Here is a 13,888-nt window from a genome sequence, read left to right on the forward strand (position 1 = left end):
CCTCTGCTCTTTGCTGATGGAATGCTATGCCTTTTGGCTTGTTGGGAATGCGGCCATGTTTTGTGTGTCTTTTTTGCTTGGGTAGCTCCATCTGGCCTTGGCACCGTTGCGTTTTGCCCCGCCCCCTGCCCAGGAGTTCTGCATCCCAACTATGTGTTGGCAATTAGTAGAGATGTTGGCAAGGCGTCAGGCCGCAGCGTGACATTCTCCCAGGGCTTGTTGACTGGCTGGTGTGTGTGTGTGTGTGTGTGTGTGTGTGTGTGTGTGTGTGTGTGTGTGTGTGTGTGTGTGTGTGTGTGTGTGTGTGTGTGTGTGTGTGTGTGTGTGTGTGTGTGTGTGTGTGTGTGTGTGTGTGTGTGTGTGTGTGTGTGTGTGTGTGTGTGTGCCCACGTGTGTATGCGTGTGTGTGTGCGTACATCCATGTATGTCTATGTGTGTGTGTGTGTGTTTGTGTGTATTCATGACTCACTCTTACTGTGTTAGAACTTTAGACCCTCTCTGCTCTCACATTCTGATTCATCCTTGCTGTGTTGTTTTGCACTGTGAAGTTTACCCTTTAACACCGAGACAACTCTAAACAATTTCCCTTGAGCAGAGAACACACATGGTCTGTTTTTAACTTACCGTTTGTAGGCAGTGTCGGAAAGTCAAACCTATATCAATATTTCCAAAACCATAGATGATAAACCTTTTTGAATTTGAAGTAATTGTTCCAGTATGAACTCTCCGTGTGCCCAGGTCTGACATGGCGGGATGACATCACCCAGCAAGTCATCTCCAGAGAGTTTTCCAAAGTGAGGAAGGTCCCCCTCCACCATGTGGCCATGACTTCCTACAGCAGCTCCAGAGACAGGAAGCTGCAGCCTGTGGAGGTGGAGCTTAGCAGGAGCCTTCAGAAGTACCTGACAGACCTGGGCTTTCTGCCGCAGTCTGAGGCAGTTGGACTACCAGGGGCTCAACGACAGGGTGCCGGCATTCAGGTAACGACCCGTCGAGAGCTCAGATTGTTCCCTCGCTCCCCGCCACTGTAGCCTTGCAAAAATTGCTCTCTGATTGTGGAGGTGTGGCCAACACACGGATATGCTGTACTATCTGGGGGAAAAAATAGCCAAAATGTCCTTTCCTCTGTTGATATCATAACTGATCCGTCCAGATTATGCCGGGCTAGAATAATTGAGATACAGGATTCGAATTCAAACCAGAAGGAATAGTCCATACATTTGGCATAAAAAATAAATAAAACTGTTATTTTGTTTAAAGGTCATCTTGCACAGATAATGCACGGAGGGGCCTCTTCCTGTCCTTTTTGTGCAGCGTCCTAATGGGCAGGAGGCAGTATATCTGCACGCTGGGGGTCGGCGAGTTGTCCCTGCGTTGCTTTTGTTTCCTCGCTTTCCCTCCTCTCCCTCCCGCTGAGCCGAGAGAGACCCTTTTACACAAAGATCTTCCATCACGTCTTTACATTATTCAATCACCATATTTCGGGTGGAACCCCGGGTTTGCATGAATGTGTTCGGGAGACATCCTTCATAGCCAAGCTGCTTCCTACTGCTGTGTCAGTGCGGCAATAATGCAAAGTTGAAGAGTTCAGGACCTTCCTTATTGATGAGATGAGCCTCTTTGTTGTGTAGCGTGATGGAAGAAGGCAAACATGGTTAGTGTGAATGGCAGAGCCCCCCATCCCGCTGTGCTAATGCCATTATGGCCTCTCAGTATGCAGGGCTTGGAAAGACTGACATTTTCTCTATATACATTTGAAGGACAGAAAATGGCACCGAGGGGGATAGCTAGTATTAATGTAGCGCCGACATGTATTAAAATAATGCTGCTCGGTGGATCCGATATATGCGGAGGAGATGGAAAGTTCCCATACAGAGAGGAGAAAGGACAGAATGGCACATTTGAGGCCCAGTATTAGCACTATTATGCCACAGGGTTTAAATGCGTCTAAATGCCTTTATAAAACGGCTCTCTCAAATCAAGCAGCTCAACTTCTGGTCCAGGCACTTGTCCTTTCCCGCCTCGACTACTGTAATGTTCTTATGGCGGGGCTACCTGCCTCGGCCATCCAACCCCTCCAGCTCATCCAGAACGCAGCTGCTCGTCTGGTGTCCAACATACCTAAATTCTCCCATGTCACTCCCCTTCTCCGCGACCTCCACTGGCTCCCCATTGTGGCCCGTATCAAATTCAAGACTCTCGTACTGGCCTACCGGGCAGTTCACCGGTCAGCCCCTACCTATCTGCAATCTTTGGTCAGCTTCCCAACGTCCAATCGTTCTCTCCGCTCCTCCACCTGCACAGCTCGCCTCGCCCCTCCATCACTGCGTGGCCCCGGGGGTCGCTTGGCCCGTTCGCGCATTTTTTCCTCCCTGGCTCCTCAATGGTGGAATGAGCTCCCCCCCTCTGTTATGCTGGTCGAATCGTTAGCCATTTTCCGCAGGAGACTAAAAACCCACCTTTTCGGGCTACACCTGGGCCCCTCCGAAGATTGATTTGTTGTAGTCTATGCTCCTGTTTTTGGTTTATTGTTGTATTTTTCTGTGCCATGCTGTAATATGTTGTAAGTCGCTTTGGATAAAGGCGTCTGCTAAATGCAATAAAGTAAAGTAAAGTAAAGTAAAGCAATCTGATTGGCGCACAGCTGTGGTATATTTAGTGTATCCCACGCTAATATACCACAGTTATGAGAAAACTGAGAAAACAAATGGTAGCTAGCTAGGCTACTAGCCTCGCAAACAGGTAACCTGACATTGCCAGATGGGGGCGGTATTGTTTGTTTTCACAAGCTTGCTTGCAAGGTTAGCAAACGGTAGCTCCGCACCACAATACCCAGAGTGCCTTCCGGTATATATATATACAGTATATGTATTGTTTTTGTGTGCCTTGCGGTAGTGTTTACTCTTGTCTCCTGCTAGTGATGTCATCAGTATACGACAGCTCGGTAGCCGCTCGGCAGCCACTAGCTAGCTAACGGCGACAACAACATTCGCTAGCTGCCTACCGAAATGGAAACATTAGCGTTAAGTAAGCTTAGCACAAGCACAAGCATTAGCCGAAGTTATCTAGCTAACTGTCGTATATTCAAAAAGAAGCAATGTGAGACAAACTGTGAACTATGATCAAATCTATTTATTTAGCGTAGCAAGCTCTAGGAAGTAACCAACCATAACAACCCGCCCCAGCAGCCTATAGGGTTCCACAAGACTTCCTGTTACTCACAACATAGAATTAATCAACATAGAACACACCACACTAACGATAGCTCTTTGTTTGTCACCAAGCCTGTGTTGCTATCTGACGTTGTTCAGCAACTGCGTCGGCTCTGTGCAGGGAGCCAGGAGGGACTATTTTATTACACGGAAGAGTATGATTTCTGAATAACAGCCATTTAAATTAGAGTTGTTTATTCCTTTCTAATTGACATACTTGGTAACCGTTTTATAAAAGCAATACTGTAGCTCACTTCAGCCTGTGGTATGCTCATTGTACCACACCTAAGGGTATAATGCACAACCTTAGGTGTGGTATAATGAGCATATACCATGGCCTGTCGTGATCTATTGCTGAAGTATTCCTGCGCACTGTGTTATGTATAGTAAATAAATACATAATTCATAATATGTCAAATATAAAGTCATATGGCCAACTTCGAAATCAGATGATTCATAATTTTAGTTTGTAGATAAGGGGCTGCTACTACTCCTTCTCTGATAGGGAATGCACTTTTTAAGTTTGTTGTGTGTTGTGGAAATGCATGAAATTACTCTTTGAGTGACACTATCTCATCTATGATTTCCATAATGCAATTTCCAAGGGCAGTTGTCTATGATCTAGAATCCCTTTTCATATCCTGTCCTGTCCCAGGTTGCTTCTCTTTTTTATACTAAAGGCTGTCACAACAGTGCTGACCCAGTACAACCCATCTCCTGTTCTCAGAAACACTATTGCAGACCTAAGGCTAGGTTGCAGATTCATGTGATACTGTTATACTGTCACTGTAGCTTCACATAACTGGCAAGAAGAAAAAAGATGTTTGAACGTGTGGAGTGGACATTTTGTGTTCTAGAATGAAGACATCAGGCCTGATGGCCGTTTGGACTCCAGCCAGCCAAAGCCCCAGCAGGGCTGGAAGAAGACCACTATCTACAGCCTTCAGAAAGGAGCTGGCCAACCTCCAGTCACCAAAGTGGTTACCCAGAGTGGAGAGGGCAGGCACCCCCAGCTAGCTCCGGCCCTCTCCAACCAGGACCCTGGCAGGAGCAGGCTCCTTTCCAAACAACTGGAACGCCTTCTTGCTGGGTCAACAGGCCCCCAGCAGGGCATCCCAGGTGGTGAGGCTCCATGGCCCAAAGGAAAGCTCCACTACCTCAGCTACATCCGGCCGGCTCCCACCGACAATGCAGAGCCCCAGTCTCGGGTGGATTTGGGCTCCAAAACCCCTAGGCCTAATCTGGACGGGCTGCTTTTCAAGGCCGGCTCCAACCGTCTGACCGCCAAAGAGCCTCTTAGTGGCATGGATGGTAAGATCCGCTTTATCGTAGCTTGCTATGGGTACTTCACACTGCGGTATCTGTACTTGCACCATATAATATTCCTGTTTTTTTCTTCCTGTTAGGATAAATTGTGCTTTTTTGTGTTTTCAACATTCTAGTGTTTAGAAGAGGAAGTATACAGTATGTATACAGTATATACTTCAAAAAGGTCTTGTACCGAAACCTTGTGTATTAGATTCCTATTTGAGTAAGTGAAGACAGTGGTCCCTTCCTCTTCTAAGTGCATCTACTCCACCTACGCACCTGCCACAATACTTCTCAGGTGTGGAAGAAGAGTCTTTGGATGAACATTTTAGTGTTAAAATCTATATTTATCTCCATTGATTTGATTGTGACTGGACGTTCACGTCGAGGCTATTTTCGCAAATTCACTTGACGAGATTACATACAGAACAAAGTCAATGCAAACGCAAATGCAAATGCATCGCCCGTTCGCTCGACTTTGTAGAATAAAGTGCAGCTTTTTTTTGCCTTGGTGTGAACGCACGGTAAATGTGCACTCATCTCTCTCCTTTCCAGAGCGATTCATCCAGAATGTGGTGAAGCAGCTGGGAACGCACAGCATGTCAATGGAGGCTTTGATGGGCAAAGACCTGGACCAGCTGGCTGAGGTCATCACAGGAGCTCTGCAGGTGGTGCATGAGGAGCGGCCAGGGCCTGGAGGAGCCACAGACTCCAGGGGGGACAGCCAGGGTAAGAGGGAGCCACTAGCTACTTTGGGCCTGAATCAAGACCAGGACCATGAATCAGACAAAGGCCAAGATCCAGACCAGGAAGACACAGAGAGAGGAGAACTCCAAGGTAGACCTTTTATTCTCTGAGTAAAAGCCGAAAGTTTGTTGTCATATTTGAATTTGCAATAACAATATTTATGATTTGAATGGAGTGTAAAATAGTATGAGCTAAAAACCATATCCATTAAACATTATATTGCAATCTCAAGTCTTTATAAGTGCATTACAATACATACATTATTGATATTTATATCAAAGGTATTTTGGGGGGGTTTCTTCACAATTGTTTTTTCTCTGGTAAAAACATTGGGGAGCTGCAGTTGTCACACATTCTGCTCACATACATTGTGTCTGTTTTCAGGCCAACAAATAGATGGTGCAGACGAGCCCGTTGACAAGGTGATTTCAAATTATTCTGCCAATAAATTGGTTTCTGGGGGAGAGAGACATGTTCAAACTTAAATTTTATTCACTTCCAAATGCCAGTGCAAATTGGGATGATTTGAAAGTTGTCCAGACTTTATCATTGAATAGGAAATTGAAAGCAAGATCATAATTGCAGGGTTTTAGAAAATCCATATTCTAACCTCAATGTTTTAATTAAATTGTACGTACACATTTCTTTAAAAGTAATACAAATAATGCCATGCATCTTTTGTTTAGGTTTTAGTCAGTTAAGTTAATGAAAGAATCCTCTAATCATAATGTATGAGGAAAAATAGACAGATGAAAGGTATTGGACCTTGTACTCAGCAGCACTGAGATCTGGAGACTTTGTTGAATGCTATACACATTCAGAGATTTTCAATGCTTGATATTTTATCATAGAATGTATAACTCTATTGAAGATATTAATTAATTTCTCTCCAGGAATTAATTAAATCTTCTCTTCTAAAAGAAAAAAAAGACAAAAGTAAAATATGTAGGTGCAAATATGTGGACTGTTCTAAAGAGAAATCTACCTTCATCCAACGCAGCACGCAGCCTTCCTCACCAAGCTGCTGGACTACTTGAACCTGGAGCCCTTCGGTAATCTGGAGGTCAACAGTGGTGGACCAGAGGCTTCTAGTGGCGGCCAGAAAGTGGTGGGACTGGAGAACGTCCAGAGCCGGACGACCCAGGGCAAGGTCCCTGTGCCCCACCCGTGGGAGCAGAGGGCCATGGCAGTGCCTGGGAACGGTGACTCCGACCTGGGTTTAACCGGTGGTGCGAAGGGGCCCGACGCACAGGTGGACTCAGAGGTAGAGACCTGGGTCAAGGGAATTGAGGCCAAAACCCGGACAAAACAGCTGGAGGAACCACAGAAGACGGACATGAGAGTCAAAACTCAGCTGGTTCACGTGGGGGTGAAGGAGTTCTCCAGCAGGGGCAAGGACAGACACTTTGGCTACATTATCACCAACTCAGAGTGAGTATGATTCAGGTTGTGATCATTTCAGGATCAGAATTGGATTTATTAGTAGAAAGGATGTTTACATGACGAGGAATTAGACTCGCTGGTTTTCTGCTATATACTGTACATAAAAACACAACACAACACAAAATTAGATAAAAAAGTAGTGTTTTAGTATATCAAAAATAAGGAGTAGAAATTAAGGAATATTGTCTCTTTTAGGTATTATATAGAAAGTTCTAGTAGTTTATACAAATAAAAAAAATTCAGAAAAAAGTTTCTTACCTATATAGTATTTGCTATTGGAACCTGACTGATTGCACTTGGGAAACTAGTAAGTCAGAAATACAACAAAAAAGATAATAGTAATAAACAGGAATATATACACATGTAGCGAGCACTGGCTTCTGGTGTATAAAATAGACTGGAGCAGCACAATTTAATATAATGTTGAATATAGTAGATATTTCCAGTAAATCTAATACATTGATCCATGTGGATTTAACCTTGGTGGTCCTTCTGTGCAAATATCAACAGCGGCCACCTTGTACAGGCCATTATAACCCTTCTCTCACAATTGGTTAGTGGTCATTTGAAACGTAATATTATAGCTCATAGCTTTATATTATAGTTTATTGCTCCACTCACCAGTTGTCAGCCAGCCGCACTGTTGGACCTGTTTCAATGCAGACTCATTTTACATACCTTAATACCAAGCCTCAGTCTGCTTTGTTCAGTTATTGAAAGTGCCTTTTAGAAACACAATTTCTGTCTAAACCGCCCACACATGCAAGTCTTTTTATGGAAAAGGATACAGTAGTTCGAAATCCTTAGTGTGTGCTGCACCTGATTACAATAGTTGGGGTGATAAATCCCTCAGTGTGTGGGTATTACCGTGCTGTATTACAGCTTTAATGATGATACCGTGTCAGCAAGGGTAGCCAAGTTCTCTCCCTCCCTCCCTCTCTCTCTCCCTCTCTCTCTCTCTCTCTCTCTCTCTCCCTCCCTCCCTCCCTCTCTCTCTCCCTCTCTCTCTCTCTCTCTCTCTCTCTGTGTCTCTCTCACCTCTCACTCAGCTCAGGGCTCAGTGAAGATAAGTTCCTATCGACTGTGTCTTCGCCCCTGGCCCTCTCTCAAATCCCTTTATGGCGTTATCAAGTCCGGTGTCAGTGGGCTGTCCTTCACCTGTTCAACAGACAGACGCTCATAAAGGCCCGATGGGCACGATCTCCGTCAACTTGTGACCACACACGCACACACCTACACACACACACACACACACACACACACACACACACACCTACACACACACACACACACACACACACACACACACACACACACACCATAAACACAAACACACATACAGGCTAAAGCATATATAGACACAAGCACGCAACATAGGGGATTGTGTGCCGAAGGAAAAGAAACAGGTCACCTTCCAGAGGAAATATCTTCACCTCCTCCTCCTCTTCCTCCCCCTCGATCCACACGATCAGCCCACCTAACGGACACCTATAGTGGGCCTATAGTGGTGTCTGCATTCACAGCAGACCTCATGATTGCACGGTTGTTATCCCCGGCTCGTTCGCACCCCGCAGTGAGGCGACGCAAACCTGCTTATCTGACAGCTCCTGACATTGTGCTGGTGGTAGTGGGGGGTTTGGGGAATAGGGGGAAGGTGGGGGGTCTGAGGAGGGGGGAGAAGTGGAAGGTATGGATGGAAGAGAAAGAGACAAGAGAGAAACCCAAGGGGAAAAGTGCTAGCATCAACAACCAAGTCACTCCTGGAGCTCTCCACTTGCTAGAATTACCGCAGAGGGAGGCGAACGTGTCTGGAATTGCTTTGGCGAATCTTTAACTTTCAAAAGCTCTCCAAAAAAAAAGTGGAGAAACAAGATCCACCCACTCTCTCAAAGGTGGAGTGAATCAACCACTCGTACACGTACACTGTTCGCTGTTCTGCCACCGCTAGAAGAAGCATGCTGTAATGTGGTGTCAAATACAGGCTCAAGAAAAACAATACCTCAGCATCATTTTTGTGCTTGAATATGTCTAATAATTGTTAGAAACCCCATTTCCCCCCTAACTTATGAGAATGTTGTGTATCCAAAAAGTATACAGGAAATAAGAAATAATAAAAGCATGGCCAATCCTGGTACTTGCCAATGCCCACATTATATATTCAGCACGACATGGGCTTGACTCCCAGCTAATGGCACATTTCTACGCACGCCAAATAACGCGTTCTCAAAGCACTTTTTATTTTAACGATAAAAGGAGCTGTCCATCAGCACCATACAGAAATCTAAACTAAAAGTAAGGGCCTGTCTACAATTGACTAATTAACGAATAATTGACTACAAATTACATAACTATCATTCAACAATGGAGAAATGCATTCTCATACATAATAATTATAATAATTAAAAAAAAACTTTGCAGCCCACAGGTTGGGAATAGCTGCTCTAACCGCTTTCCTGTCTTACCATCACTACTGTTTGTTTATGGTGTTTTGAATTCCTTGCATCTTAAGCCAGTGGTAACAACATGTGAAAGTTTGCTGCTCAGGTTCCACATGCTGTTGGACAATGTTTCGTTATGATCCATGACTTTTCTGTGCATGTCACCTTGCACTCACTTGGCAGCCACAGTGATTCCAGGTTAAGCTGTCAGCAATAAAGTAGCTTTCTGTGTATGTGTGCGTGTGTGTGTGTGTGTGTGTGTGTGTGTGTGTGTGTGTGTGTGTGTGTGTGTGTGTGTGTGTGTGTGTGTGTGTGCCCTTCTCATATCCTCCATCCAGCGCGTTGGCCTGCAGATTGCCTTTGTTTGCTCTATTTCCTTGGCGATTTACTCTCTGGGTGAGAGCAGCCATGGACTGAGCTGAGATGAGGCATGGCTTTATCAGACCACCATTACACTTCACCTCCATTCCATTTGCACCTTATTATTCTCATCTCACCACGAGTGTGTGTGTGTGTGTGTGTGTGTGTGTGTGTGTGTGTGTGTGTGTGTGTGTGTGTGTGCGTGCGTGCGTGCGTGCGTGCGCCCCATGTGTTTGTGCGCTGTCACCGCATTGTAGCTTTCGGCGTGCGCGCGTTTGTGTGTATGTGAGACAAAGTGAATGTAGACGAAGAAACAGCAAGAGATGAGCGGAGGAAAGGGAAGAGAAAGGCGCGTCCATATGATACAGCCATTACACCTCATGCAGGTTCCATTTGCACCTTATTGTTTGTGTCATTGCTGGAAAAAAGCAGGTGATTTACCAAGCCTGAAGCGGCAGCTGATCCCTATTCCCTCGGCACCTTGGCTTTGTGTGTGTGTGTGTGTGTGTGTGTGTGTGTGTGTGTGCGTGTGTGTGTGCGCGTGTGTGTGTGTGTGTGTGTGTGCGCGCGTGTGTGTGTGTGTGTGTGTGTGTGCGTGTGTGTGTGTGCGTGTGTGTACATGTGCGCACGTGCAACATCCATTCAGACAAACCATAGGTTTTGCTTGTGTGCAATGAGCCATTAGCGGGTATGAATTGAAGTAATATCTCCATACTAAAAAGAAATAGCATTTTAACGGCTGGATGACTGCGTGTATCCTGTATAGATATATGGATCTCCATAAGTGACGCCCAGCTGTTTGTGCGTTTCTCCCCCAGCTCCCTCCCCACTGACCAGGGCTCGGACCTCATGGAGCGACTAGCGCAGAGACTCAACCTCCACGCCACAGACCTCACCCAGCTCTCGTATGTACAAAGTCCACGAAACAAAAACACACATATTCTTATATTCATAGACATATCATCACTGATAAGAATGTACCTGGCAGTTACAAGCCACGCACGGCCAAGGTAATTGGCCAGATTTAAAGCATTAGAACGATTTGGTTTTGCATTGTGTTTTTCTCCACTTTGAGCCTGGGGGAGGAGAATGAAGGTTGTCCAGACACTGTACTGTATACAGACTGTTTGTGTGGAAAAATGCTGTGCCACACTGCCAGAGAAGAGAATGTGGGCGTTTGTTGTTTTTCTGACCTTTCCGAGTGTTTGACTTCTCGCAGGGAGAGAAATCAGGCCTAATTACCTCCAGACACATACTGATGTCTCCATTGTATTCAAAACACCATTGTCACTTTACGCCCACGTGAAAAAGAGAGCAGTCCTACCATCAAACGACTCGCACAGTTAGAGGCAAAGAGAGAGGAAGGGAGCAAGTGGAAAAAGGAGACAAGATATGCAGTAGTTGATTAAGAGACAGAGCTGGAAGTCGAGAAAATAGACCAGCAAGCGGCGGTTAATATATTAACGAGCGGGCGAACTGTCCTTGAACCCGGGGCCGGCCGCCGCTTTTCCAAGGTTCTGCTGTACATTTGGTGTCAAACCCTGTAGGAGGCAGAGGAGATGTGTTCGCCTAAGATCTGACAAGCCTTTCAAGACGCTCCTGCAGGAGAGGTGAAGTCTGGGTGCTTCAGTAACACCCGCAGCATATGAACACCAAAGCTGATGCAGACTGCAGTCTGCCGTGCCACTCTACTGTAGACACAGACTCTTCTGGCTGGCATAATAGGTGTTGAGAGGGGAAACTGTCAGTCAGTATCGTATTCTGAATGTAGCGTTCAGCATCAATATTGAATTTAACCAAGAAGACAACCTCGTCTTCAGCTTCAAATTCAAGCCCTGTGACAAGCAATGACACCAGGATATGTCATTATGCCGGTGTTGATTGAGTTAATGTCATTATCACACCTGTCATTTCATATCAATCAGATTCAGCTCCTGATGCACATAAGGATGGATGTGATTATCTGGACACTAATGAATAGCCAATGACATTATAGCACTAGAGCTGGGCGATATGGACCAAAACTCATATTGGTATTTTTAGGCTAATTGGCGATACACAATATATACACTGTATCTCAGTATTTCTTGGGGGATACAGTATGGACAAAATCAAATATCACATTCTTGACCAAATACGTAGATATTACGACAATATTGTAGGGATGACTACTGGTGCTTTCACACAATATTTACAATTTATATAGCACCTTTCCAAGTGCTCAAAGCGCTTTACAGAATCATTATTCGTTCACACCATTCGTACCGGTGGTTCGAAGGCGTGGCAGCCACACATCAGCCCTCAACGGCCCCTCCGACCACCATCATACGAGGCAAGGAGGGTTAAGTGTCTTGCCCAAGGACACAACGACGGCAGCTGGGAGGGAGCGGGGATCGAACCGCCAACCCTTGCGTCATTGGCCGACCCGCTCTACCTCCTGAGCTAAAGCCGCCCCATACATAATCATCAGTAAATTGGATATAATGAATAAGTTGGTAAAGGCAAATAATAGAACAGCTAGAACAGTCTGGTAAGTTCAGAAAATTACATCACTTTACCGTAATGCAGCCTTTAAAATCAGGAGAAGACAACACCAATATTATCATATCACGATATTACGATATCCAAAATCTAAAACGATATCTAGTCTCATATCACAATTTCAATATAATATCGATGTATTGCCCAGCCCTATATAGCAGTGCACTATAGTATCATTCATATATCCTTGACCACAACCTTTGATAGCCGGTGTAAAACTTGAGTTTGAATCATCCTTACCTCGAATAAAGCTTTCAAAGCGTCCAGACTATATTATGCCAGATATTGATAAGAGCACACGTGCATTCCATACAGAAGACAAATGAAGAAAATGTCTTCTCTGTTAGGGTTGTTTATCTCCGTTCTTTTTGCTTTCGGAGACTAATGAAAGAGCATTCATGGAGAAATAGCCGAGATGGAGAACGTTACGCAAGCTGATTGTGCCCCTTGCTGTGCGGCCATGGCAGGTGAGTGTTTTCGAAAGCCTGGGTCTGAATATGAGCCCACTCTAGTGCTAGTGCTCGGTCAGAGCACACCGACCGGCCCACTCTCATCAGCCCTGATACCAAGAGAGATACTCGAGCACAGCAACAGGCAAACAGAAAAGACTGTGGTAGAAATATTACTGGGAAAGAGGCTGGAAGTTTTGCTTATCACGGTTATGTTAGACGTCCGCTGCTACTCTAATCAGCACACACAAAAATCTTCCGTTTCCAAAGGCGGCGTGAAAATAGCAGGTTTGGATTGTGTGCCTTTCAGATGACGTAAGTGTTTTACTGGTCAGAGGCACTAGGGGGAGTGGGACCCACATTCACAAGTCCGGGCTCATACACTCTGTGCAGACACAGATGCCACTGACCCCCCCTCCCCCCCCACCCACCCCTGCCCAAAACCAATATCCCACCAACCAGTCTGCACATACACACTCATGCACACTTTGTCCCGCTAGCCAAGCTAATATGAAGTCCAAGCTTACACATGCGATAACACAGGTGTGAAGTCTTCCAGATAACGTATCTACCTTAACTTCATCGCCCCACGGTGCTAGTGGTTTTCCCCCCCACTATTTAAACTGGGTTTGTCTGCCTTGGGGGTTGCAAACACGTGAGTTCAATTTGAGATGCATCAAGATCTCTGGCAGAAGGTCTTAGGCCAGGGAGAATGGGAGAGGCGGGGCTAAAGATTGTGGAAATATTGACATTTACGAGAGCAAACACAGCCCAGGTGAAGGCATTAGAGGAGGGCATATTTATTATGGAGCCATGTGTGTGTGTGTGTGTGTGTGTGTGTGTGTGTGTGTGTGTGTGTGTGTGTGTGTGTGTGTGTGTGATCATGTGTGTGAATGCCTCAATGCATGCCTTGCTCTGTGTGTCTGGCAGTATTGGCTCATGTATTGCTCCTGGACCAGCGAGCGTCCCTGCCTATGTAGCGGTCTGACTGATGGTGAGTGGGCCTGGGTCACAGCACACTGGCAGGCTGATGAATCTCCCTCTCTGTCATACAGTCTGCCTGGAAGTACACTAATGTGCACACTTCCCACGACATAGGCCTAAGAAATGATGACATAATGCCTCGGTGATTGAGGGCTGGTAGAAAAGGAGGGTGCAGGACCGGTAGACATTTTCACCTTTGACCTTTCTGCCTTCACAATCAGTCATTATTGTCCCCCAAGATGAAAATCAGACGAGGGGCTATGGATTGACCCCAGACTGTCTGTACACACACAGTATATATCTCGCCTTGGACACCACCCATCAGACTTTGATGAAACGTTGGGGAATTATGCATCTCATTGACCCCCCTGCCCCCCCCCCCCACACCCCCCCAGCCTTTTCAAAA

General features: G+C 45.7%; 1 protein-coding gene across 1 annotated transcript in view; it reads left to right on the forward strand.

The window, feature by feature from the left end:
- Positions 1-738: 738 nt before the first annotated feature.
- Positions 739-13,888, forward strand: part of LOC310772065 (receptor-type tyrosine-protein phosphatase N2-like) — a gene marked incomplete at both ends in the record, with an annotated part of 13,990 nt that continues 840 nt past the window's right edge. Inside the window, 6 exons of the mRNA XM_083664531.1 lie at positions 739-980; positions 4,070-4,523; positions 5,076-5,357; positions 5,652-5,689; positions 6,268-6,698; positions 10,327-10,413. Coding sequence (XP_083520657.1) covers positions 739-980; positions 4,070-4,523; positions 5,076-5,357; positions 5,652-5,689; positions 6,268-6,698; positions 10,327-10,413 — 1,534 coding nt within the window. The remainder of the gene's footprint in view (positions 981-4,069; positions 4,524-5,075; positions 5,358-5,651; positions 5,690-6,267; positions 6,699-10,326; positions 10,414-13,888) is intronic.

This window comes from Poromitra crassiceps (assembly GCF_964638095.1).
Source record: "Poromitra crassiceps genome assembly, contig: HAP1_SCAFFOLD_1850, whole genome shotgun sequence".
NCBI classification, from domain to species: Eukaryota; Metazoa; Chordata; class Actinopteri; order Beryciformes; family Melamphaidae; genus Poromitra; species Poromitra crassiceps.